We start from the raw sequence: 27,977 nt of genomic DNA on the forward strand, positions 1-27,977 counted from the left end.
TATGTTCACTTTCTATGCTCCTGCGTTCCATAATTTTTGTTTCGTTGTCTTTTTAAATCTTTCTTTTATATAATTTTTATTAACAATGAAGTTTTTTATAATTGAATAAGATGTTAATTATACGTGCACAGGGTAATAAAATCTAGCTATTATTATTTCATGTCTGATATTGACAGGACCATTTTAGATTTAATTTAACATTTTTTGTTTGAGTTAAAAAATTGATATTTTTGTGTATCCACGTGATCTTGTGCAATTTAAAACAACATAATGTTGGCAAAAAATAATTATTATAATTTTCAAGAATAATCTTATATTAGCTCTTTATCTCTCTCCCATTTTGTGAATCTAAGTTATTAAATATAAGAACATTTACATGTATCAATACTTAATGATATTTTTTATTTTAAAAAATATACTCATTCCATTAAAAATATAAGATATTTTTTAAATAATTAAAAATTTAAAAATGTAAGATATTTTTAATCTTTTGAAATATAATCATCACCTTTTTTTAAAAAAATGACTCTATTGATAATAACTATATTTATTGTAAGGTGATTAATAGAAATAAATATGAAAAGATAGGATTAGTTTGAAAGTAGGTAATTATTTTATTAGAGATGAAATTCAATTACAAATATCTTACATTTTTTAACAGAGAGAGTATATCATAATATTAAACTAAACTAAACAAAACAAAACAGAATAGATCATGTAAGAAATATAGGTAAATGAGTGAAAGAACAAAGATTAAAAATATTTATCAAATAGAATTGCTTCTAATAAGATGACATTTATGAACAAAAAAAATCTTATCATATGAAGATAAAAGAGAGATAAAAACAATAAAAATCAAAAGGGGAAAAAATGTTGCAAGTATCTAGCAAAAGGAAGGGATTACTTAAAAAGCAACGGGAAAAGGAAAAGTCCACTACTAAAAAAAAAAAGAAAGCTTATATATAACATGATTATTGAAAAAATTATAAAATAATCAAAGCAAGGTTAAATAACTTTATAACAATTATTTCAAATAAAATCTACAGTATAGAGATTATATAACAGTTACTTTGACTTATTAATTTTTTCCAGAAACTATATAATGATTATATGAAATAACTGTTATATAATCCGTTATATTACATAATTGCTATGTTCTTGGGACGAAAAGCTCTTTCTTTCTTTCTCTCTTTCTTTCTTTCCTTTTTTTTGGGGTTGACAAAACTATGGTACAAATTAGATTTGAGAAAAGATGGAGTATAGCAACTAGAGATTGAATTCGTTGCCTAGCCCTGTGTGCGTTTGGGATTGGGCCTTTCTTTTGCTTGGGGGTTCAGGTCATCATACCCAAGCAATGAAGTATTTTTCAGTCAACCAGGAAGGACTTGATACCTCTCAAGCAAAGTATGTTATGTAGTCCATTATATTACAAAAATTGCCTTGTTCTTGGGACGAAAAGTTATTTCTTTTTTTCTCCCCAATTGGTAAAACTATGGAACAAATTAAATTTGAGAAAATAGAATAGAGTATAGCAACTAGAGATTGCATTTGTTTCCCAGCCCTATATGTGCCTAGGATTGAGCCTTTTTTTTTGCTTGTGGGTTCAGGTTTTGATAGCCGGGCAATGTATTGTTTTTCAGTCAATAACTAGTGGTCGTCACATGTCATACTGTAGATGGATGTCCATGGCTGTTGTTGGAGGGCATGTTTATAAATTTGCCGTTCTCTAAAATAAGGAAAACAGTACTAGCAACGGCTGAGTCGAATTCAAACCTTGTGATGTAGTGTTTTTCAGTCAAGCGGAAAGGACTTAATACCTCTAAAGCAAAGTCGAATTAAACCACCACCTTGCAAATGAAGAAAAATTACGTTAGAAAACTAATTGGTCATAACAATAGTTGAATCTAACTTGGTAGTTAATACCACATAAAAAAATGAGAAAAAGTAGCCTTGGGAAGCATGATGTATACAGTCGATTGGGCACAGCAGAACTTGGCATTATAATATGCTTCCTTCAACAAAAGTAAACATAGATTTTCGCATCATCTACACCAAATATTAAGTCAGAAAAGGAAAATTTTTGAGCCTATATTGGGCACCTTATTTTCAGGGATTTTTATGAACTCTTCAAGGCTGATAAAGCATCCTTTGTGGTTGCTGAGATAACAGCATCCGAAGCATTTGGTAAATAATAATACTTCCCTGCAGTAGTAATAAGAATTTGATAAATATCTGTTTTTTTTTCTTTGAACCAGGCAGGATAACTTGATCATATAAAGACAAAACCCTTTGTTGATTCTCAAAAGATTGGTCCCAACTATAGAGATTTTTTTTTTTTAATCCTAATATCGGACAATAAAATAATACAAAAAGTCTAATCTGTGGGATATCCAATAGACAATGACAGCATATTTCAAGAACCAACATATATTTTGCTTCAAACAAAATTTTATTACACAAACCTTGGGCAACTCTTGCAATCTCCTTGGCGAAACCCGTTGAGACAAATTTATTTTCTGTGTCGATGACAAGAAGTGACATTCCAGCTTTATATATCTTACCAGCCACCTCAAGAATTTCATCCTTCATAAATATGAAGCAAACAATCAGTTCACAGTGAAGATGATTTTGACCTAAAAAGAAAAGTTCGCAAATTTCATAATAATTTATGGATTGGGATGGCTAAAGAGTTCATTGAAACAGTTCATTGAAACATTTTACATATGAAATTATGTATAAAAATATTGCGAAACATTTGGTTTTATGTCAGTAATTGCGGGGAAAATAAATTTGAAAAGATTCTATGAATACAAACGCAGATAATTTATGACAGTTGAGAAGTCTAAAAAACTGGCCATTGGCTAGAAGTATCCAATTATAGAGGTGAACAGTACCTTCAATTCCTGAGCTGAAGGCCTAGGAGCATCAGCATCAGCAGCTTCTGGGTCAGTTGACCTTTTTAGTGATATATTGGCTCTACCATCAGTAATTGCAACAATCATCACACGTCCAACATCACCACTTTTCTCTGCATTTAAACCGACCCTGACAGCCTGATTTAGTTATTAAAAATGGTTAGCTTAAGAAGTTTAATTAACCATCATGATAGATTCTACATCCAGCAATCATTTAGAGGTAACAGTCTGTATCCGACCTAGGACACAAACGTAACAAGGTAAAGATATAAACTTGAACAAAGTTTACACGCTAAAAAAACACTGCATGACCAAAAATGAAACTTCCCAGTTCCCACTCTTTTCTCTTCTGCAAAAGACACGGCCATTATTTCATATAGCTTTAAAAATTTCCATTACAATGCTATTGGAAGCTATTATTTGAACACGCACACGCACATATACATGATTGCATGTTTGACAAGTTAAACTCCTTGACATTAAAAAAGATGAATGTCCTATGAGTGAGAGGCACTCTGCTTACCGTGGTAAGACCATGAGCCAGAGGTGACCCTCCGCCACAAGGAAGTCTCTCAAGACGTTTTCTTGCCATTGCAATTGATCGAGAAGGAGGCAGGAGAACTTCTGCAGAGTCCCCTCGGAATGGAATAATAGATACCTGTTTAACATTACCAGTAATTATTCAGAGTCAAATTATTATGTCATCATAAGGGATTATCCATACTTAGAAATACCACAATTATATTTTCTGTATAGCATATCACCGATTGAGATTTTATGAATATAAATACATTATTAAGAAACCCAATTGTCCTTTCATAAAAAAAAGAAAAGAAAAGAAACCCAATTCTCCCACAAAAATTCAGGTAACAAGAAATTGCAATTATAATATACATTTTATGGTCGTAAATAAAGATGGCTATGCAACCCGTGAAGATTATCAAAGTACCTGAGTTTACAAATCCCAGGAAGTAATGACTAATTATTCATTTCTTGAGACCTCATTATAACAGAAATGAAGTGGACTCAATCCTTCATTATTTTGGCATATGTGCACCATGAGTCATGAGCCATTTCATTATCCAAAGTATAGAACATACAAATCTTTAGTATAGTATCCACATGGATCTCTTTATTACACTGGCCATTTTTGAACAACCTAGTGGTAGATGCTTGTGGCTGCCTTATTCAGGCCTAGCATTGGAGCATGCGTTCTCTCCTTGGTTTGATGTCATGTAAACAAACCTACATGGAGCTTAAGGAGTTGGCATTGCATGGCACTCAGTTCTTTGAAGTTCTTGTGTTGGAAGGTTTATGTGCTGTGTGTTAAAATCTACCTTTCTTGTTACAGTTATTTTATTCCCTTTTGTGCTCTGCTTAGTATGTGTAACTATTTTAACCCTGTATGACTTTGATAATGTTCTAACCGAACCCTAGCAGAGAGGGTTCTTTAGGTATGTAGTTAATCCTTTTTTATATAAATTGATCATTTACCCCCCCACCCAAAAAAAAAAGGTCTCCTTGTATATTGCATGAACTAATGACTACTCTCCCGTTGTTACCAAGACTATTTCAATCCAAAAGTATCATGTAAAAAGGCTATGAATTGCACAAAAGGATTTTGGGCTTGAAAAATTGGCAAAGCACAGCCCAATATACCTTGTGCCAAGAATTCTTGATCCTTGGTCATATAGGCTTAGATTCTGTTCAACTTCAGTTTAAACTTATGTTGTTAAATTCTGATCCCTTAATATTAGCCTAGTCATCAATTTGGTCCCTCAAATTTAATTTTTTAAATTTAGTCCCTTGCATTTCCATAAATTTTCACATTAGTCTTCTAAGCTTTAAAAAACAAATTGGACTTCAAATTAATTTTATATGTAAAGTATGCTAATAACTTAGCATGTACATGTGGCTAAATGAGGAAATTAACTTTCACAAGTCGCCTAATTTCCTTATTTTCTGCGAGTAGGGATTTGGAAAACTCATATGTGTTGGTCAAAGCACTGTACAACATACATACAAAGCTAGCATTGCTACCCAAACAAAATCTCACCTAAAGCTGCCCATTGACTATTTAAAAGTGATAAAAGAAATAAATAACCAACAAGGGTTAGGTCTAGGAAATAGGCTAGTTCCCCATAACATAAAGAACCAAAATTTGAATTCCCGCTAGAAGAACTGCTCACATTTAGTGCCCAACCATTTGTTGAATAAGATTGCCTCCAATAGGAAGATACTTGTGAGTAATAAAAAAAAAGTAATAAATAATGAATATTCAAGGCTAATAAACACTCTATATTTCCATACTCCCCCTCAAGTTGGATCATAAATGTCAATCATATCCAACTTGCACACAAACTCTTCAAACCCCTCTTTATATAAGCCTGGCCCATATTCTTGCTTAACTTTTTAAGTGAGTGGCTGCCAGATGTTTAGAATTTATTATTGTTTATTGTTTCCAATGTATTTTTACTGCTTTGTTTATTATCTTTGACTTTGGAGATTTACTGATAGCTGTTGTGATCCTCCCATATATGGATCCATCTCTCTATTTTCTCGAATATACAGAAAAATACAGGAAAATATTTTTCCTCATGGCATTAGAGTAGAAATGATGACCTCGAGGAACCAAACTGTGTTCAGTCTAGGGGGAGCTTTCTCCATTGACAGAAATGGTTCTTCAGCCTCCTTGACGAACAATGATTCACCGGGTCTGCATGGGAATGATAGAAATCTGTCTGAAATAGAGAAGGGAGGCCAGCAAAATACTTCTGTCATTGGCTCTCAATCTTCGATTGGTATAAATGGTGACTCAATGCAATCTATTCTTATTAGTCACAAGCTCAATGGCAACAACTACCTTCAATGGTCTCGGTGTGCTTTGAGGTTTATTAGAGGAAAGAAGATGGGGAGGTATTTACTTGATGATACCTACCCAATGTTGAAGATCATAAGTACAAAACTTGGATGGTAGAAAACATGGTAATGTCTTGGCTTATACGTTCCATGACACTAGAAATTAGTGAGGGATCTTGTTATAGTTTTGTAATTATGACAATAGTTTTAATAGTTATAGTTTTATTAGTTAGTTGTATGTTGGATTTAAATGACAATTATTAGGATTTAGCTGTTGGGGAGTGTGTGAGAGGTAGAGACTATATATATCTAGCCATTTGACTTGTAAATGGATCAATCAGTAAAGCGTATTATTCAGAATCCTGTGTCTCTCAAATTCTCTCAACCTCTCTCTCTTTCTCTAACCCTCTCTAATTCTCATTACTGTTCTTCTCTCCTCTACTTTCTTCTACTTCCCTCTCTACCCCACCTTTTATCTCTATCTCTCGTCACTATTACAATAGTATAATAGTGGCAGAAAACGGACACTCCTTGGCCTCACTTTTTCATCATTGTTCATAGTCCATGGTCAAGACTTGACGTCAACTTAAACAAACTAGATACAAGATGGAAGATTGCACAGTCAAGATCAAAGAAAATAATGGCAAGATTGGTGCTTCAATTGAATTAGTTGATGGCCTTTCTTAGCAACTCCAATTATTGATGCGAGACCGAGATGTTAAAGTGGAGGGCAATCCTCGAAATGGCTAGAATCATGATCGGCATCATGACTATGACGATCATAAGAGGCGGGACAACTATGGACAGTGAGAGAATAGGAAGCTTACGTAATTCACAAAAAATGGAGTTTCCGAAGTTTACCAAGGAAGATGCCCTGGGCTAGCTTATGAAGTGCGAATGATATTTTGAGCTTGATGAAACACTAGAAGACTCTAAGATTAAGATTGCCAGTATGCACCTTGACCGTAGAGCCTTCCAATGGCATCAAGCATATAAAAAGTCTTAGGAAGTTGTGCGACCAACCTGGGAAGACCATACCGAAGAGATAAAGGATTGTTTCACTCATAAGACTCTGATGAGCGATTTGGTTCTCCTAAAGCATCATGGGTCAATGGCCGATCATAAGGATGAGTTCAACATGATTCCTATAAACTTTAATTGTCTGAAGAGTACCTTATCGATATATATCTTTCGGGTTAGGAGAGAAGTACGAAGGTCCAGTTCATCTTTTCAAGCCTCGTACCATGAGGGAGGTTCGGAAACTCACTAGAATGCAAGAGATAATGGTACTGAGGCAAATCGAGAAAAAGACATAGAATAAAGGTGGAGGATATATGGCACCCATAGTCTCGGCCGCATAGCCTTCTCACCAAAAAACATGGATGCCTTACAAGAATGCACTAATAGGCAGTGGGCCCCATACCAAGGGGAAGTCAACATCTTTATCTCAAAAATACACTTCTTTTGCTCAAAAATTAAGTGGTAATCCTTCTAAAATTCTTTCTATAGAAGAAGACATAAAGTAAAAATTTGTGCTTCTATTGTCACGAAAAGTACTCCCGAGATCACAAATTCCCACAAAGACAAACTGCAATTACATTTTATCAAAGTTCAAGATGTTCAAGAAGAGATAATCAGACTGAGGAAGCCATCGAGACTGGGGGAGAAGATGATAAGCCTTGTATTTCTCTTCACGTGATTAATAGGGTAGATGGTGCTTCTTCAATGAGACTTATAGGGCACTATGGCAAGAGAAAACTCCAATTTCTTATTGATAATAGCAGCACCCATGATTTCTCATATTATGATGTGGCCAAGAAGCTTGGGTAGCAGCCTAATAGAACAAGTGAATCGTGGGTAGAAGTGGCTAGGGGAAGAAAGCTTAAAGTCCATAGCATTTGGAGGAACTTCAAATGGAGGATGCAAGGCTTATAATTTACTTTTGATTTCAGAATTCTTGAACTGCATAATGATTTAGTATTAGGACTTAAGTGGCTTAAAAGTATTAAGAATGCTTTTTGGGATTATGAGTCACTAACTATGTTCTTTTGGCTTGAAGGAAAAATGTGCAAACTTCAACCTACTCCTCCTAATACTCTACGAGTAATGCAACCAAAGAGGCTGGAAATTAAGGATTTACACAAAAATCAAGCCTTTTGCTGTAGCTAGTAACTAAGGGACAAGAGAAGATTGAATGCTTCTTCTCTATTCAGACCTGTTCAGAAATTCCAGAAGTAGTTTCTCATACTTTGCAAGGGTTTTCTGATCTTTTTGAAGCACCAAGGGGGCTACCACCTTTGCTGGAGGGATGTGATCACTCCACTGTCCTTCAAGAAGGCACTGACCCTATATTCTAAAGCCCTATAGATATCCCTCAACCCAAAGGGAGATTATTGAGGGATTGGTAAGAGAATTACTAAAAAGTGGGGGTGATACAAGAAAGTTTAAGCCCGTTTTCTGCACTTATTGTCCTTGTTAAAAAGAAAGATGGCACTTGGAGAATGTGCATCGATTATAGAGAATTAAACAAAAAGATAGTGAAGAATCAGTACCCTATTCCTTCGTAGACGATCTCTTTGATGAGTTAAGTTCTGCAAAATGGTTTACAAAATTGCATCGATTATAGAGAATTAAACAAAAAGACAGTAGAAAATCAGTATCCTATTCCTTTGGTAGAAGATCTCTTTGATGAGTTAAGTGCTACAAAATGGTTTACAAAATTGGACTTAAGAGCTGGCTATCACCAAATCAGGATCGTGCCTCAAGATGTTCTAAAGGCTTCTTTTAAAACACATAGTGGGCACTATGAGTGGTTAGTTATGCCATTTGGCCTAACTAATGCCCTAGCAACATTCCAAAGAGCTATGAATACTATATTTCACCCTTATTTGAGGAGATTTGTGCTAGTTTTTTTTATGACATATTGATTTATAGTGCTAATTTTGATGACCATGTGCAGCACCTCAGGGAAGTTTTCTCCATTTTGAGACAGCATCATTATTATATTAAAAAAAAAAAAAAGCAAGCTCTATTTTGCAGCAACTGAAGTTGAGTATTTCGGTCATCTAATTAGTGATGGAAGAGTCAAGACAGGCCCAAGGAAAATCAAGTTGTTGCTGATTGGCCTGAACCAACTGCTATGAAATAACTCAGGGCATTCTTAGGGCCGGCAGGATATTATAGAAGATTTGTCAAGGGTTATGGAGTCTAAACGAATCCATTGACTTGTCTCCTAAAAAAGATGGCTTCAGGTGGTCAGGTTCTGCATCTAAGTCGTTTAACAAACTCAAGAAGGTATTGACATCAGCACCTGTTCTTACTCTTCTTGATTTTACTGAAGAATTTGTGGAAGTAGATGCATGTGGTTCTGGTGTGGGGGCTGTTCTAATGATTATTTCAGCAAAGGATTGGCTAAAGGGCATCAAAAGCTTCCAATTTATGAAAAAGAATTAATGGTAGTAGTGTTGGTTGTGCTTCATTGGCACTAATGTCTTGAAAGGAAACGATTTGTAATCTGGTCTGACTAACAAGTTATGAAATATTTAATGGGGCAGAAGTTGAGGACTTCATTTCAGATGTTTTGGGCTGTAAAGTTGGCTGGATTTGATTGAGATACAGTATAAGAAAGGGAATGATAACTTCGCAGCTGATGCTCTTTCTAGAATGCCTAAGCAGCAGCTGATGCAAATGATTTTAGATACATCTTCGCTTGAAATGTTGGACAAGATCAAGGAAGTTGTAGCAGTGATGCTGTGATTACTGAAACACAGAAGAAAACTCAAGAAAATAATCGTGTTCGGGGACATTTCTCATGGGATGGTGATTTACTAAGGAGGAAGGGGAAGTTAGCAATAGGACATGACCCTATCTTGAAACAGCACATTCTGGAATGGCTAAATTCTAGTCCTCAAGGGGAACATTTAGGAATTCAGGCTACCTATGACAGGATTAAGGCACTATTTTGGTGGAAAAAGCTTATCAATGATGTGACTGATTTTATCAAACAATATGATACCTGTGCATGTTGTAAGCATGAAGCTATTTCTCCTCTTGGACTATCACAGTCTCTTCCCATTCCAAGTCGAGTTTGGGAAAGCATTACTATTGATTTTATTGAAGGACTTTCTAAATCCCATGGTAAGGATACAATCTGGGTATTAATTGACAAAGCGAGGAAGTATGCCCGTTTATATCTCTCACTTATCCTTATTCTACATCTTCTCTAGCACAACTTTTTATGGATCATATTTAAAAACTTCATCGTGCTCCTGCTGAAATTATAAGTGACAATGACCCAATCTTTGTGAATTGTTTTTGGAAGGAATTCTTGCAGATTTCAGGAGTCAAACAACATTTTTCTACAACCTATCATCCTCAAATGAATGGGCAATCAGAAGTTCTAAGTAGATGTTTAGAAACTTATCTAAGGTATACATGCTAGAAACAACCAAAGTATTGGAGCAAATGGAGTTCACAAGCTGAATGGTAGTACAATACCACATTCCATACAGCTACTAAGGTGACTCCACATGAACTCTTGTATGGTCAAAAAGCCCCTATTCACTATCCTTATTTGCCTAATAGTTCTGTCTTAGATGTTTTAGACAGGTCTTTATTGGCTAGAGAAGCAGTGATAGCTGTTTTAAAACATCATTTACATCAAGTAGCCAACTTAATGAAGCAGAAGGCTGATTCACACAACACAGATCGTGAGTTTGCTGTTGGTCAGTGGATTTTCCTTAAGTTTCCACCTTACAAACAAATATCTGCAGCAGCGAGGAGTACTAAAAAATTGGCTCCTAGATATTTTGGTCCCTATAAGGTCATAGAACAAATTAGTGCAGTGGCTTACAAGTTAGAACTACTACTTGAATCTAGAATACATCCAACCTTCCATGTTTCTCTATTAAAGCTAGTCCTAATCCAAAAGTAAAGCAGAGGCATCCACCCCTTGATTGGCTGGAAGTACCACCAGCTTTAGAGCCTGACAGCATTCTGCAAAAGTGAGTTGGGCGAAAGAGGGGGACAATCATTACTGAAGTCCTGATGAAGAGTAAGCAATTGCTAGATGAAGAAGCATCTTGGATGGCTTTACATTAGTTACAGCAAAAGTTTCCTCAATTTGTTACATTGATCCTTGAGGGCAAGGATCTTTTTGAGGGAGGGTGTTGTTATAGTTTTGTAATTATGACAATAGTTGTAATAGTTAGTTGCACGTTGGATTTAAATGACAGTTATTAGGATTTAGGCGTTGGGAAGTGTGTGAGTGGTAGAGACTATATATATCTAGTCATTTGACTTGTAAATGGGTCTCTCAAAGCCTCTCAACCTCTCTCTCTTTCTCTAACCCTCTCGAATTCTCGTTATTGTTCTTCTCTCCTCTACTTTCTTCTACTTCCCTCTCTACCCAACCTTTCATCTCTATCCAATTTCTGTCACTATTACAGTAGTACAACAGCTATCTCCTTGCATCTAATGCCAAGGAGATTTATGATTCAGTGAAGAGCAGATATTCCAGTTATGGAAACTACAACAGTCTTGTTTCTACTCAAGAAAGCACGTCGAGAGCTCTAACAAGGCTCTCTGGGTGTGACTCAGTATTATACAGCACTCAAGAGTCCGTGGTAGCAACTGGACTTGTATGAAGTTCATCAATGGTCCAGTCAAACCAAGTTGCAAAACTACAAACAGCTTGTTGAGAAGGAAAGGACAAATGAGTTCCTTTTGGTACTCAATGATTCTGATACAACCCTACACTAAGAATAAATACATAACAGCAATTTAAAGCAAACAAGCACAATATGGGGGAAATTCCGAGGTTTTGCATTAATGAATGCAGAAAACGAATCATTGTTAGAAAAAGATCTTCACTAATTCTAGTCAAAACCTTATTCCCTATCAGTAAACAAAATACACAGAAACATAAATCAGCAACACATAACAAGTCCCTCATTGGTGTTCAAGAGACCAGCACTCTCCTCACAGCTGTCTTCTCTCTAAAACATTGTCTAAGTGGTCTACAAAACATAACAAAATATCAATACAAGCAAAAAGGTGACCCCAGCATCTAAGCTGAGCCTACAACCACACTACAAACATTATTACTTACTCCCCATAATCATGACCCTTAGGATAATAGCCTTGACCTGCTGGATCTTTCTTCTTTGTCCCCTGTTTTCCACTCATTTTCCTCTCATGTTTTTTTATAAACTTTCCAGATCTATCAATTTCCTTGGAGGAAGTGGTTGCAGAATAGGGATGACTCCACTTTCACCCCTTCAGAATGCATTTAATATGGTGGAGTGGGAAGAAAGCAGAAAACAACTTCCCCAAAATGTTGATTTATCAATCACCCCTGCAGTTGAATGTTCTATTGTGGTGGTGAAAGGAGGATGACCCATTGAATTTAAGGGGAAGAACAATCTGAAGTGTGATCATAATCATCTTGGATATACTAAAGAAAATTGTTGGAAGCTTCAAGGCAAGCCTGCAAAACTCAAAGCACAAGAATAGGTTTGAGAGCAAAGGATTTTTGATGTCTGGACAAGAAAAAGAAGATTCAGATGCTGGAAAACCAAGAAAAGAAGATGTTGAGATATTGAGAAAGTTGCTGGAAAAATATGAATTATCATCCTTCCCTAATACCAATGTTTCCCAAACAAGTAATATGATTATTTGTGACAATTTAAAGTTGAATGATGTATTATATGTTCCAAATCTCAAAAGCAATCTTATGTCTGTTAGTAAATTGAGGAAGAGACAACATTGTCATCCTAATTTTCAGGATGGTTGTTGTATTTTGCGAGATTGGGACTCGAGAGAGATGATTGGCAATGCTAAAGAGAGAGGTGATCTCTATTTTTGGTTTTTTTTTTTTTTTTTTTTGTTTTGGAAGCAGCAGACTACATAGGAGTGAAGTCTTGAGTTGCCTATTCTGTTTTTATTTCTACAAATGATGTACTTTTGTGGCATTACAGATTAGAACTTCCTAGTTTTAGCTATATGAAAGCCATGTTTCCAAAACTTATCAACAAAAATTCTGCTTCCTTTCAATCTGAGTTTTGTCAACTAGAAAAACATGTTAACAACTCCTATACATCTAACTTCTATAGACCTACACATTTTTTTAGTCTTATCCATAGTGACATTCAGGGACCTTCAGGAGTTCCTAATATAATGTTCATAGATGATCATACTCGTATAACATGGGTGTTATTGATGAGAGAGAAGTTTGAAGTGTTTGAAATTTTCAAATAATTCTATGCTTCTGTCAAAAATCCATTTCAAACTTCCATCAAAGTGTTTAGGAGTGACAATGCAAGACAGTACTAGAGTAAGGGAATTCAGAATTTTTTCAATATGCATGGAATGCATCCCCAAACCTTCTGTGTCTATACTCCACAACAAAATGGAGTTGGTGAAAGGAAAAATAGACAGCTATTGGAGCTAGCTAGGGCAATAATGATGACAAGCTGTGTGCTAGTTGGTTTTTGGGGTGATGCCATCCTTACTGCTGCCTACCTAATCAATAGGATGCCTAGAAAGGTCATTAATTTTCATACTCCTATCTAAAAATTTCTTGAAATCCAACCTAACTCACCACCCTTGTCTACCCTACCTCCAAAAGTGTTTGGATGTACAACTTATGTCCATAATGATAGGGAGTGGAAAATTAGGTCCCAGGGCTGTAAAATGTATTTTCTTAGGATATGCACCGAATCAAAGTGGGTGTAAATGTTTTTGAACTAATACCAAAAGGGACTGTCACTATGGATGTCACATTTTTTTAACAGCACCCATTTTACTCTAAAATTGACTCCAAGGGGGACAATGGTGGGAGTGAATGGTTGATACAGAACATTGAACAACCTGAATTTGGTGAATTAAACATTTGCAATACTGTTTTGCCTCCTATATCTTCATGTTTCTACCCACACAATTCAGAAAAACATCAAGACAACCAAGGAAACCCTTCAAATAGATCTGAAAGCTTCTGTTCTCACCCATTAAGTTCAGAAAAAGACTCAGACAGCCCAGAAAATTGTTTTACCAGACAGAAACTGAACCAATAAATATTTTGTACAACAATAGAGGTGATTTAGAGGGATGTGTAGAAAATGTAGAGAAAGATGACACACAGAAGAAGGAACTGAAGATGTGCACTGGAAAACCAAAAATAGAGATCAACTCCACTTACTAGCAAAGTCAAGAAGTTGAACCTAATCCAAATCTTGAAGACTTGAACAAGCCTTTTGGTCTAAGAAAGGGGGTAAGAAATTGTACATGACATCCAATAAATAACTGTTTCCTATGAGAAATTATCTCCTCCTTTTAGAGGATATGTTGCTAATATTTCCAGTGAGGAGATTCCACAAAATTTTCAGGAGGCTGTGCAAAATCAAAACTGGAAAAGAGCCATAGATGAAGAATTGGCTGCACTTGCTAAGAATAATACCTGGAAGATATGTGAATTACCTAAAGGGAAACCTGTTGTAAGATATAAATGGGTTTTTACAATTAAATATAACCCGGATGGTAGTGTGGCTAAATATAAAGCTAGACTGGCTGCAAGAGGCTTTATTCAAACACATGGTATTGACTAGCGGGAAACATTTGCTCCTGTTCAGACTTGGGCTCACCTGTAGCTGCGTCAAGCGAGTCCTTGGTTTTGATTGCTGTTTGATTTTGTCACCTTGTTCCGGTGCTGGTTGAGAGAGCTGTTCTAGTCATTGGTTGCCGTTGGTGATTGAAGAATGAAGAGTTCCCCCTCAGTGCTCTAATACCATGTAGAAGAGGAGAGGGAAAAAATATTCTTCAATATTTTATTCATCCCTAACAAGGGAATATATAAAGAATAATACAATCTAGCCAATAAATGAGGAGGCCTAAAATCAAGGGATATAGCTAAGGAAATAGGAAATAAAAATAAAACTGATCTACCCAATTTAGGCAAATAATTACAATTATATTTACATAATTACTTCATGAATTCCACAAAAATTTTGGGTAATGAAAGAGGACTTAAATTGTGTTGGACTAGGGGCTTCAAATTGGTGGAGGTCCAATGCAATTGTACTGAAGCAATTAATCTCATCACCAAAAGGCAGGAGACTCGGCACCCTTACCAGGAAATCATTTTGGAAGCTATTCACAAGTTGTTTTGTCCACAATGGCATGTTTCCTTAAAGTATATCTACTTATATAGTAAAGTAGAATGGTTGTTACTGTACATGCACAGTAAAAATAATTTTGTTGTAGCTTTACAGTAACAACCATCGTACTGTTTTTTAAACAAATATTTTTAAAATCATATCTTTTCAAAAAATTAATAATATAAAAAAATAATTTTCAAATCACATCTTTGAAATAATATTTAATTTTTATTTTGTTTTTTTTAATTTATATATGACTAAAATTAGTTATTAATTTTTCAATCACTTATAAATACACATAACGTATGAGCTATGCCTTTATTTTCTCACCATTAAAATTTTTTAACTATGGCTTTTTTAATTTATTAAAAGAGAGATCTATTTCTTTTATATATTCCCTTGTATAATAGAATCTAAAAGTTATCATATAATTGCATTTGTGTACTTTAGATGTTATAATCTTCCTAAAATAATAAAATAATATATAATAAGTAATTAATATTAAATAAATAAGAAAATAGTATAGGTTTAAAATTCTGTTTAACAAATGGAAAGAGTCATTATATTAATATGCAATAGGTTAATATATTCAAAATTACAATATTTTATATCATGTATAATAAAATAGGGAAGAACTCTAGTTTATAGGAAGCCAACATTACTGCAAATAGTTATGCAAGGAAAGCTCAAAATCTTACTAGTGATTTTTGCATCTTTGATCATTTCCCACCTCCTTGGCTGGAGAAGGTAAATGACGATAGATAATTGTTTTGTTTTTCCTTCTTTATTCTAACCTGGCTGTAGATCTGTTTCCCTTCGTTCATAAAATGAACGAAAGTAGGGGAAAAAAAGAATTCCTTAACAACAACAACAACAACAACAAGCCTTTATCCCACTAGGTGGGGTCGGCTACATGGATTGCAAGACGCCATTGTGCTCTATCATTTATTAACCTTTTAGAAATATTATTAAAAAAAAAAGAATTCCTTAACATTTATAATAAATTATAACAATTTCTGTAGCATGTTAACTAGAACAGTTCCTGAGAGTTGTCAAAGGTCTCCCATAAGAAACCAGAAGGGTGGACAGGAACAAACAAGTGCTTCAACGATATAAGGCCTGATTTTCATAAGGCATATAATTATTGAGGAATTCCTTAAATATTGAATAAAGGTGTGGCATAGTCACCTGATCCCTGCTTGTATAGCTTTCTGCTAGTAACTTAAGTGCCGCACCTTTTGCATTCTGCATCCTGTTCAATGCCATGCTTCCACTTGCATCGACCACAAATATAACCTGAGATTATTCATTCTTTAGTTCAAAGAAATTGGCATGTAAACACAATGTGAAATATTCCAATTTTTCTCTAATGAGAACCACAAAAACAATCTGAATTCTGAAGAATAAATCAAATTTTAGGTTCAATTATATTCTGGGTCAGCGTAGTGAAGTGCTAAGAACTTCAATGTTAGGTTGCTTACTGTCACAGTAATGCAAATATAGTTCTCAAAACTGGTTCCATGAGAAAAAGTTATATTTATCCACATACAAATCACAAAAGTGGCCAATAACTCCTAACAGTTTGCAGATCATCCACATCGGCAATTTACTGTTTTCAGATTGATGTTCTTCTAAATAGGGTAACGAGTGAGAGAACATATATACCAAAGCTCCAGCTTTTCTTGCCATTCTCTTTGCTCTCATATCAGTTTTCTCAACAAATACTTTCCTACTGTTCTGAGAATCCCTTGCCCTCCGCAACTTCTGATATGGTGCAGCTGCTCTAAGGGTAGCATCAACTGCTAATCTCTTTACAGGGCCCTGCAAACAATGATAGTACTTGGATATAATAACAAATAGAATGTATAGTTCTTCTTGAAACAAACCTTTTTCATTCAGAGATCTGACTTATCTCAAACTCAGGGATGTGAATATAGCCAAATTGAAATATAATGATTAATGAAGGAAATAGGCACAAGCTGATCAACAAATCTAACTCTGCAACTTGAGATATAGTGAGAAAAAATCAAGGTAGAAGGGGAGGGGAAAAAAATATAATATAGAAAGTCTTAATGATAATGTCCATAACAAAGAAGTCCAATCACTTAATCTGATACTATAAACACACACTTTGAATGCATCACAAATAAGGAATATTTGTTAGCTTTTATTCCCTCCTGCGTATATATTTGTTGGTTGTAATGTGAGATTCAGATCAAAAGGAAAACATTTTTCTTCAAATTGCACAGCTAATGCATCTTGTCTCTGGTAATTTCAATTTATAAGCAACCTTCCCTACTTTTTCAAGCATTTCATAAGGGCCATAGAACAGGGGGCAAGCTTCTCATGCTGTCTCTAAGCTAAATTTTTTGGGCTTTTAGGACTAGATCTTTAAATAAACTTTATGTCCACCTGAAATTCTAACATCTTATCACTTTTTATTAGCTTGAATCTTCATTTTATCTTGGGCTCGCTCAAGAGGAAACTTGAGGGTATGCAGTATGTGGTTTCTAGCCCAAATTTGTTCATTGATCTCCTCCAGATGGAATTAACACCATTCCACTTGAATATAGTAGGAGGGCCTCTACCATACAAAGCCTTGAAAGGAAAGGTTCCGATTGAGCAATTATAAGATGTATTGAACTAGAATTCTGCCTAGTGTAACATTCCAAGCCACTTTTTAGTATTTTCTCCAAAAAAGCATCTAAGATAAGTCTCCAAGCTTTGGCTGGTTTGCAAGTTCTGTTTGCCCATTGGTTTGTGGGTGATTTCCAGAACTGCACTTGAGCGTACTGCCAGACTGTGAACAATTCTTTCCGAAAATGACTCACAAACACCCTATCTCTGAAAAACTCTAGATCTTGGGAAACCATGGAGCTTTACTACCTCTTTGAAAAATATTTAAGCCACATCATTGTCCGTGAAAGGGTGGAGAAGAGGTGTGAAATGGGAGAACTTCATAGGTCACTGTTAAGGTATTATCATTTAATGTGTAGATAGTCATAATCATTTAGGTTTTGTGTACTGCTCTTTTTCATGGTTTTGAATGAATTTCATCTTTTGATTAAAAAAAGAAAAACAAAAAGGTGGTCATAATCATAGGGACATTATTCTGTAATTATGATAGGAATATTGTTATGTAATTATGGGTCATAATGAGCCATTAATTCTAAGGCTCCTCCCTCTTGTATATATTCTAGCTGTCAGAATGAATAAAATATATGTTTCAGATCCAAATTTTCACATGGTATCTGAGATCTAAGGATCTGTTTTTCATCTCTGAATTCTTGCCTTAACAGTGCGTGTGACATTTGATTGCTCTTTTCTTATTTTTGTCTAATCTTGGATTAGTTTCTGTTGGTTAGTCTCTAATGGCCGTAGCAAAGTCTACTGTTGCTCATGTGGTTGCCCCAATTGTGACTCGTATATTAATGATCACAAATTAAACTGGAAGAATTTTCAGGATTGGAGTAAGACGGTTCGCATCTATTTATGCAGTATTGAAAAAGGTCATTTCACCCAAAGTCTTCCCATAGATAATTCTCATCAGGCTTGGTTAAGGGATGATGCACTTATTTTCATTGACGGTTCTATTGGATTGTTAGTTCTGCCGGGATTTCCAAACTGACAAGTTGTAGGGATTTACTGTGGCAAAATGACAAATTTGTGGATCTGAAAATTGTATTCTTCATTCCTTGATCAATTTGTACAGACTAAGGGGTGTATATATACAGAAGGGAAACAATATGCAATAAATACAAACAAATACAATGCAATAAATACAAACAAATACGATACAATAAATACAAAAAAAAACTGATGAAATCAAGATCTGATTTCCTACATCTGATGAAATAAAACTTAGAGTTTCCACAAAAAACTATTCAAAATCACTAACTCTCCCTCAGTGAGCTACTAGAAATAGAAATATAGTAAAAGAAAATGGTTCCTGACATTCAAGAGCTCAGGGCTCTCCCAAAACCATAACATTCGCTACTCTCTCGCAAGCGGCTCACAACCCTGGATAACAGACCCCCTCCATCCTACCTACTACCACTAGGCTATGGGTCGCTCAACTCTTCGGTATTCTGGCCTATATTACCATTTCAATTCTGTTTCTTCATGTTGGGCTTGTTAGGCTTCTTCCCCTAGTATACTCGGCCCATTGATAGATTAGGCTCATCAACCTCTAAGTAGGATAAGTCTTTTTAACCTATACTCTCCTAATTTATAAATATTTCATAATGTGAGTGTATGACAAAGAGATACCCATCGGGATTCAGAAGCCAATGAGACATACTTGAGCTTATATCTAAAAAATATACATGTGAGGACAACTACTACAAACCTTTGGAAGCATTGGCTTAATGTATCGACCTCTGTCCTCTGAAAATATGACATTTTTTGCTCTTCCAGCCCTCCCAGAGCGTCTTTGTGCTTGTTGTGCAAAAAAGAGAAGTTTTTCATCCACCAAGCCCCCTTCAGCATCAAAGATAAACTCCTCCGGAATTTGTTCTTGCTGTTGCTCATTCTCTTCATTATTTTCATCCTGTTTTGAGAAAACATACCAAAATTAAGAAGGCATAGAGATTATAATAGATGTCAAAGCTTCAGTCCTTGTCCTGGAGCAAAAAGGAGATTTCTTAAGAAGCAAAATATGATATATGCACATCCATCTACAAATATTACTTTTGAAATAAAAGAAATACATGGGACTTAACCAACATTTTGGGGTTAAAGGTAAAAGCAATGGTTCCATACTAGAAAGGAAATTACACTCAAAATGATTGCTAACTTGAAATAAAATATAGCTGAACCTCTTGTTCTTCCTCTTCATTTTGCTCCTCCCCAGATTCTTGGTTTTGTGGAGGGGGAGGAGGGGGAGGCGGCTGATTTTGTTGCTCTGATGGGTTCTCATTAATGACTGAACGAGGTAGAATTACTAGTTCGACCTGTATCAGAAAATATATGATGCACAAATCATCAGATGGATGTTCATCAACAAAGGAGGAATGATAATGTAGCGTATGATCAATAAAATTTTGCTAAGGAACAGTGGTGCTAATAATTTGACTTTTAATCATGAGGAAAAAAAAATTTGATGATGGAACTTGGGACATTTTTGTGAAATTCAATATGATACCAATTATTTCGATACATGATCTTAAGATTTAGACACCATTTAGAGAACGCACAATTAATAAGAACTTATTATTTGCAGAACTATACATAAGACCCTTTCATGTTGCTTTTGATGAAATTTATGTACAGTGTAACTTTCATGTGGAAACCAAAGCTAATAATTTTTTCTTCTAATCATGACAACAATTCTAATTATGGAACGCAGAACAATTCCACTTTAGTGACACTCAAAGTTAGGTCAAACCACGCTGCTATTATTTGTATTATTTGGTACGAGACCAATTCTCCATCTTGATGGGGAGTCAAGAGCATTATTCGTTCACAGTTAGAATTGATTATTATTGGTCAATACCTAGGAGGCTATCAAAGAGAGAGAGATTCTCATTATAAATGATCTAATATGCAGGCATAATCAATGTACCAAACTCTTGGATATGAAATTTGAACATACAGCTTTTTTCAGGTCATCAACATTAACTTGTTCACGTCCCTCTAAAGCAGCCAAGCACTTTGCAACACGGGCAGCATATAGCTCAGCTCTGTGTCCCTGTAGTTCATAACAAAAGTTCAACTGTAAGTGAGAGCAATCACAGCATAAGGTTTTGAAGCTGACTTGGTCCATACAAAGGCAGTGATAAATCACTTATATATTTTCCTGAATATAGAATATGGCATGCAGAATGAAACATGTCACAATCTCAAAACAGTAAATAAACTTCACTTGGTATCATCCTTCTTCAATTACACATTACAACGGCATGTCACTAGCTCCTGTCCTTGGTGTGCTGCCTGGTTGCCATTTAGTGTTCCATCTGCCTCACTCTTCTCTCCAAGGACAAATTTAAGTTATGTGGGTAGCATGAATGTTATGACGTTAAGAGAGAGGGAGAGAGGGAGAGAGAGAGGGAGAGAGAGAGTGTATAATTAATAAATACAGTTTGCAGGAAGAACAACCCCCTTAAAGGTGCAAAACAAAGGACAAGTCTCAATTCATGTATATACATCATAAAGAGGGGAGAAGGCAAATGTGGACATCTTTCTTCTAAATTACATCTTTTCTCATATTAAATATTTTTGACACAAAAGACATTATGCATAGGAAAACATCTATTAGGATCCCAAAATTACATCAGTTTGAAACAAAGGTGTCTCATCCTATACTTATCGAATGAAATTTTTAAATTCCAGAAAATAGATTTTACTAATATAACTAAAACTTGGGAGGGCTTTTACATCTGCATACACAAGAATGATGAATTGGTGAGTCTAGCTACTTGACAAGACTGGGTAGAACCTAGAGAATAATAAGAGGACAACAAATGCATGCTATAAATATTAGATCATAATAGCAGTTATAACTTAAGGTTCTCTTTAGTGAAGGTCTGTGTGCATCAGAATAAAAGAATCACTATGTATACATGCATGCACACACATTGAAATTAATGCGAAGTTGCAGGGTAATAACCTGGCAACCACCTCGCAGAGCTTCCATGACCAGGTACTTCAATTGGTCTCTGACGATAGTAACATCCTTTAGATACTCTCTAGCCAAAATGATCTGCAGAATGAAATATTAACCAAATTAAGAGGTGATCTGGTTATGCTATTGAGCAAAGCCATAACTAAATATAAAATACACCTTGGAAACATCTGAAACAAGAGAAAGCAAGAGAGGAAAAGAATGTACACAGGATTTAGGTTGAAGCACACTTTGTTTGTGGTCCACTACTCTATTACATCCAAGATGAGAGAAAGAAATTAACAATTTCAGATTTGGATCCCAGCACACAATATTTATCAATGTCCTTACTCTATTATATACAAGATGAGAGGATCAAATAAACAATTTTAGATTTGGATCCCAGCTTGCAACATTTATCAATAACATTACCTTTTCCCATTGGCCTAGTGCACAGCTTCTGTCATGCCATATACAAATAAGAATCTCTACTACTCATGTAGACAAGAACTCAAAGGGATGTTTACACCTAATAATGAAAACAGATAGTCCTAACTTTCATCTCTCTATTTTACCTCCTGAGGGAAGATGTACCTGAGTTTTTGCATTTTCTGTTTCTTCTTCTACCATTTTAAATATCTCTTTGCTGTTTTCCTGAAATTCTGTAGCAATTCCAACAGCTGCAACACGGTCTTCAAAGCTCATTGGAAGACTTGCACTGCAGAGAGGTTCACAATTTGAATAAGATAATCAAATTTTTAATAATTCATTTTATTAGCACTGCAGAGACATATGGTCATTATGGTCATTACTTCAAATTAATTGCTACGCGATCTAGTAGATGTTTCCGTACATCACCCTCTTCTGGGTTATATGTGGCAATCAAAAGTGGCCTGCAGGGGTGTCGGAAACTTATTCCCTCTCTTTCCACAGTATTAACACCTTCTGTCAATACATTAAGGAGCAAATTACCAATACCCTCGTCCAAAAGATTGATTTCATCAACATATAAAACACCTCTATGAGCTTCTGCCAAAAGGCCTGGCTGGAAAACAGTTGTTCCTGTTTTCACTGACTCCTCGACATCCACTGATCCAATGAGCCTGTCCTCTGTGACTCCAAGAGGAATCTGCAGCATGAATGAATCATGGACTTTTTTAAGGAAAAGAAGAATTCCATTACTCATAAGAACGAGAAGGTGAATCCTTGATTATTTTATATCATCTGCAACATCTGCAATATGCAAGGCTTCTTCCCAGAATCATACCTGAACAAATGGAGACTTGACAACCTCAGTTTTAATATTACCAGCAGAATCATACTCCACTCGTCGAGCAAGTCCATCTTCCCACCTACAATTAGTAAACTTCTCTTTAGCATCAAGTGCTTTCTGGCAATTCTTTGGAATATTGGAACTTAAAACAAATGTTATATTTACACAATAGTTGAAATTAAAAAAAATGAAAATTGTAGAAAAGTAATCATAATTGTCATGTAAATATATGTATTAGTTAGGGATAGAATTTGTTAGGATTTATTTTATACTCTGTGTCTTATCTTTATTCCTGTATCCCTATAATTTCTTCCTAGATAACTAGACTGCTCCTATATATATATATATCAATTGAATTTTTCAATAAGAAACATGATTATTCTCAATCACTTCCCCATGGTATCAAAACCAAGGGGCGTTGAGCACTGTGTCAAATACAAAGATGGAGTTGAACCCTTGCTTAGACTCATGACATCCCCTGACCGTTGGGCTTGAGGGCTCCTCCACGATGGTCGGCGGTAGTGCAGCCACTACTGGCCTTGAAGGCACGACTGTGTCTGCCATTCCAAAAAAGCTTAATTGTGAGAATTATAGAGAGTGGGCCCAATCAATGAAGCTTGCAATTGAAGGATGCAAGAAGCTTGGGTACCTCTCGTGCTATTCCCAAACCAGACTTGACAGATGACAAAGTGTTGAATTTGTAGAGGTCCAAAAATACAATGGTGTCTTCATGACTTGTAAATTCAATGCTGCCCACTATTAAAAAGAGTTTTATACTTCTTTCTACAGCCCGTGAGATATGGGTGGCTGTCAATGAGGCTTATTCAGATGGTGAGAATGCATCACAGATATTTGAAGTTAAAATTAAGTTTTGGCAGTTAAAATAAGTCTATTGTTGTCTGAGTGAGTAGTACCTCAAAAAGGTCTCTCTATGACAAGAACTTGATTTTAACGGTGAAGAGGAATGTAGATGTGCTGAAGATGATGTGAAGTTTCGCGAGCAAGTGGAGAAAGAATGTTTGCTTGAATTTCTGGCAAGCCTCAGCTCTAAACTTGATTATGTTTGTGGTCGGATTTTAAGCCTTGACCTTCAGTGCATGAAGCTTTTGCTATGGTCAGATAGGAAGATTCAAGGTGCAAGGTGATGCTAAAGGATGTTGCAATACCCCAATCAATTGTCTTTGAAGCATCTGCTCTCACTACTTGCTCAATGAATCAGAGACAAAGGGCGTGGTTAGACACTTGCTAAAAATCATCATACTTCCTTCCCTTGTCTCCACCATCATGCATCAAAACCATTTACTATACACAGCAACTTATGAGGTCCTGCTAGACAATCCAATTGCACTGAATCCCTATGTAAGTTGGGTCTTGTTAAAAGATAATATAGATGTTCCTCAAATTTTCATTTATTTTTATCACATGTTCATACTCGGTTTCAAGCTTCCATTCAAACTCTTCACAGTGATAAGGGCACTCAGTATTTCAACAAGTCTCTCTCTGTATTTCTTAAAACCCATGGCATTGCTCACAAAAGCACTTGTCCTTACCACCCACAACAAAATGGGATTGCAAGTCAAAAAAATAGACACATTCTAGAGGTTGTTAGTGCACTTATGTTCAATAGTCATGTTCCTAAATATTATTGAGATGATGCTATTCCCACTAGCCCTTATCTTATCAATCATCTTCCAAGCAGAATGTTATCCTTTCAAACATGCCTACAAGTGCAATGCTTATGTCCATCTCCATCACAGTCACAAACTTGATACTAAAGCTGTCTGGTGCATTTTCCATGGCTACTCTGCTACCCAAAATGGGCATAAATGCTTTGATCTTGTCACTAACTGTCTCTTTATCATCTATGATGTTACTTTTCATGAAGATGTTCCTTAATACTCTCAATCTAACTTACATGGAGGCCATTAATATCTCACATCATCCAGTTCAACATAGAACCAAACATGTTGAGATTGATAAACATCTTACAGAGATGAAGATAGATGATGGTATTATCAATCTAACTTACGTTCCTTCAAGGGCACAAATTGCCAACATTCTCACCCAAGGGCTAGAGAGATACAAGTTTGATTATTTTGTTGGCAAGTTGGATATGATTAACATTTATGGAGGGGGAGTGTGGAAAAATAATTATAATTATCATGTAAATGTCTGCATTTATTAGGGATAGAATTTGTTAGGATTTTTTTTAATACTCTATATCTTATCTGTATTCATGTATCCCTATAATCTCTGCCTAGATAATGAGATTGCTTCTGTATATATCTCAACTGAATTATTCAATGAGAAACACAGTTATTCTCAATCCCCTTCTACAAAAATCCCCAATAAATTCCAAAGGTTGAGTTTACCAGACTACAAAAGCTGATATGAACTCTAGACGGGACCAGAGTAAGCTAGGGTCAAGTATCCTCTGTACACGTTTGGATGATAATTTAAGAAGAAAAAGTTAAGTTCAAAATCAAGGATTGTGCCAAATTTTTTCTTAAAACAAAGGGTTTTGAATCTAATCATCTATAATTTCCCAGGTATTATTTTCTACCTTCTTAATAGGGATGCCAATGAGGCAGATCATGGAAGTCTTTTAACCACTCATCCAAACCCTATTCAATTAAATTCTTTCCCATTCCAACTTTATGCCCCTGCAAGCATGCATGTATATATTTGCCCAATATACCCCAATGAGAAAGGATAGGGGCAAGGCAAGCTAAAAATATTTTTTTTCCCTCATAGCAACTTCAGTTGATGAATGGAGGATACTTGTACGCCATAGCATTAGAGTGAAAAATCAGAACAATCAAGTGGACAGCTCTACTTTTGTATGAGCAAATAAGCAATGTCATGTTAAATTTTAAATAAACTTAAATAATTAACTAAAGAAAGGATCAGGCCACGCATGCTTTAGTCTCACCTCAAACTCAAACATTCCTATTAAGATTTTCCCAAATAATCAGTCAATATGAATTGCCAACCCTGAACAAGCTGGAGCCGGCCAGGTCAAACATGGCCCCCATACTTCTAAAACAAAAAGGAAAACATAAAAAATGTGCTTTCTGCATTAAAACATACAAGCCATTGAGGTTCTTTCTGGTCACCATGTTAACCACTTTAAGGGTGGTTTGGAACAGATTAATTTTCCAGAAAGGATTGCGCAGGAGAATCAGCGTGGACAGTGGGGTGGGTTTCTAACATGGAACTAACTTATTTGGGTGTTTCTTTGAGTAAGCGGGGACATGACACCCGCTTCATCTTTTTAGGACCTTGTATATTGCAAAAGACTATGAAAAGACTTGAGAAATCAAAACTGGTTTGATTCCTCTAAGTGGGAAAGTCACTTTAATGCAAGTGTACTTGTATAACATCCCATTTTACTCTCTTTATTGTTCAAGATTCTCATTGTTTTCGCTAATAAGATGGACAGTATAATTATGGTTGTTTACAGGAGATTTGAACTGCTATCCTTCTCAAATTTTTTCTATATATATACACCAGTGACCTTACTCTTCTGGGCAGGATGGATCTGCATTTGCCATTGATCCAACTACTACTTCAATAGGAGGCAGTATTGCATGTAATCCACGTGCCATTACAGTTTTGGCTGTTCCTCGCCTTCCTGATATGGCAATACCTCCAATCCCACGGTCAATGGCTCCAAGCAAAAGTGCAGCCTTTATAGCATCCTGCAGAATTATTGGAATTTGCAGACTTCATTCTTCAAGAATTAATAATTGATCAGAAAAGGCTCATTTTAGTAGTGTCAGAGAGAAGACAGGAATAGCATAATAATTGTGTATATAATTAAACTCAAATGTTATGCTATTCCTAGGTGCCATTTGACGCACCACATAACTATTCAAATAAGTACAACTTATAAGAGAATATGACATAGCCAGTCAAGATTTGCAATGAATTACAACTTATTCCTAGGAACAAGGAATAACTTCACGCACAGTATATCATTTACAGGGTAGATTTTCCTAGGGTCCTGAGCTTGAAATGAATTAGCTCTAGATGGTTGCCCGAATTTCACGGATTTCCCATGAAATTCACCGAATATGTGATCAAGATTTGCCATCTCACGACACACTAAATTTATTAAGAAAAAATTCGTAATTTCAGTTTTACAATAGAACATTAGCATTTCTACAACAACAAAAAACCAAAGAGAAAAAGAGCAGATAAATTTAGTTACGAAGGACTCCTTAAAATATACACATTTCATTGCAACTTCAGAGAATAAATATCCAGAAACTATTTACTCGAATAAAACATGCAAATTACGAACAGAACTTTATAAACAATTTTTCAAGTAAGGACACATTAGAGAGAGAATTAAAGCTAATACTTGGCCAACAACAGCAGCAAGGGGGAAGTACTGTCTTCCATAAGTGTTATCTGGCTTCTCAGAAGTTATTACAGCCCCATTACCAGATTCAACAGCTGAATTCGACGAAGCATTGATGAATGAGGAATGTTTTCTGTTGCGTTTTTTGTCTCACAGGAGCAAAACATGAAGAGAATTTCGGATGTGCTCTGAATGCGGCAAGCAGAGAATAAGATTGAAGATGAGGCAAGTTCGCACAAATTGAAGATGTGAATGTGAAAGCCATTTCAGGGTCGGAGAACCATGGGAAGGGTCAGGTCCTCCTCCTATTATCCGCTGCTGGATTTCTAAGATCAGTCAGTAGTATTGTCAGTTTCAATAATCTTCAAAACAAAATCTCACATATCCAAGGGCATCGCACATTCACGCGCGAAATAAGCGCGTAAGTGACAAGTGAAAACAAAGGAAAAATAAAAATGACGGATAATTACTATAAACTCACACAAAAGAAATGGAAATGCAACGGAAGTTTCATAAAATGCTAAAACATTCTTAAAGTCCCGAGTCCCTTTAATGTAAATATGGCTTTATAGTCAATTATCAAAATGCGCTAATATTATTATATATTAAAAAAAACACAACCCATCACAATTCATGCAATTCAGTAACCATTATATCTACTCCTGCATTCAAAAATTGAAAACATATGGCAATCATTTTAAATTCATGAAGCTTTCATTTCTAATTAGACAATTACAAATCTTGCAAAGTATTCATAAATTCTATTGTAACTCCTAAAATCATCACTTTAGCCTAAGTAAAGCAAATATAA

At 35.5% G+C, this 27,977-nt stretch overlaps 1 protein-coding gene across 1 annotated transcript; it reads right to left on the reverse strand.

The window, feature by feature from the left end:
- Positions 1–1,865: 1,865 nt before the first annotated feature.
- On the reverse strand, positions 1,866–27,511 carry LOC129317737 (magnesium-chelatase subunit ChlD, chloroplastic). Its single transcript, XM_054962102.1, is given in 16 exon segments — positions 1,866–2,202; positions 2,463–2,583; positions 2,895–3,053; positions 3,439–3,573; positions 16,115–16,222; positions 16,592–16,747; positions 19,275–19,475; positions 19,744–19,878; positions 20,520–20,615; positions 21,534–21,626; positions 22,122–22,245; positions 22,340–22,656; positions 22,795–22,879; positions 26,323–26,501; positions 27,167–27,310; positions 27,312–27,511. Coding segments are annotated over 16 exon segments (2,259 nt in total). The 5' UTR covers positions 27,432–27,511; the 3' UTR covers positions 1,866–2,116.
- Positions 27,512–27,977: the final 466 nt, after the last annotated feature.

Source organism: Prosopis cineraria, unplaced genomic scaffold, assembly GCF_029017545.1.
Source record: "Prosopis cineraria cultivar Desert tree isolate PC_DT_omini unplaced genomic scaffold, ASM2901754v1 PC8, whole genome shotgun sequence".
Classification (NCBI taxonomy): Eukaryota; Viridiplantae; Streptophyta; class Magnoliopsida; order Fabales; family Fabaceae; genus Prosopis; species Prosopis cineraria.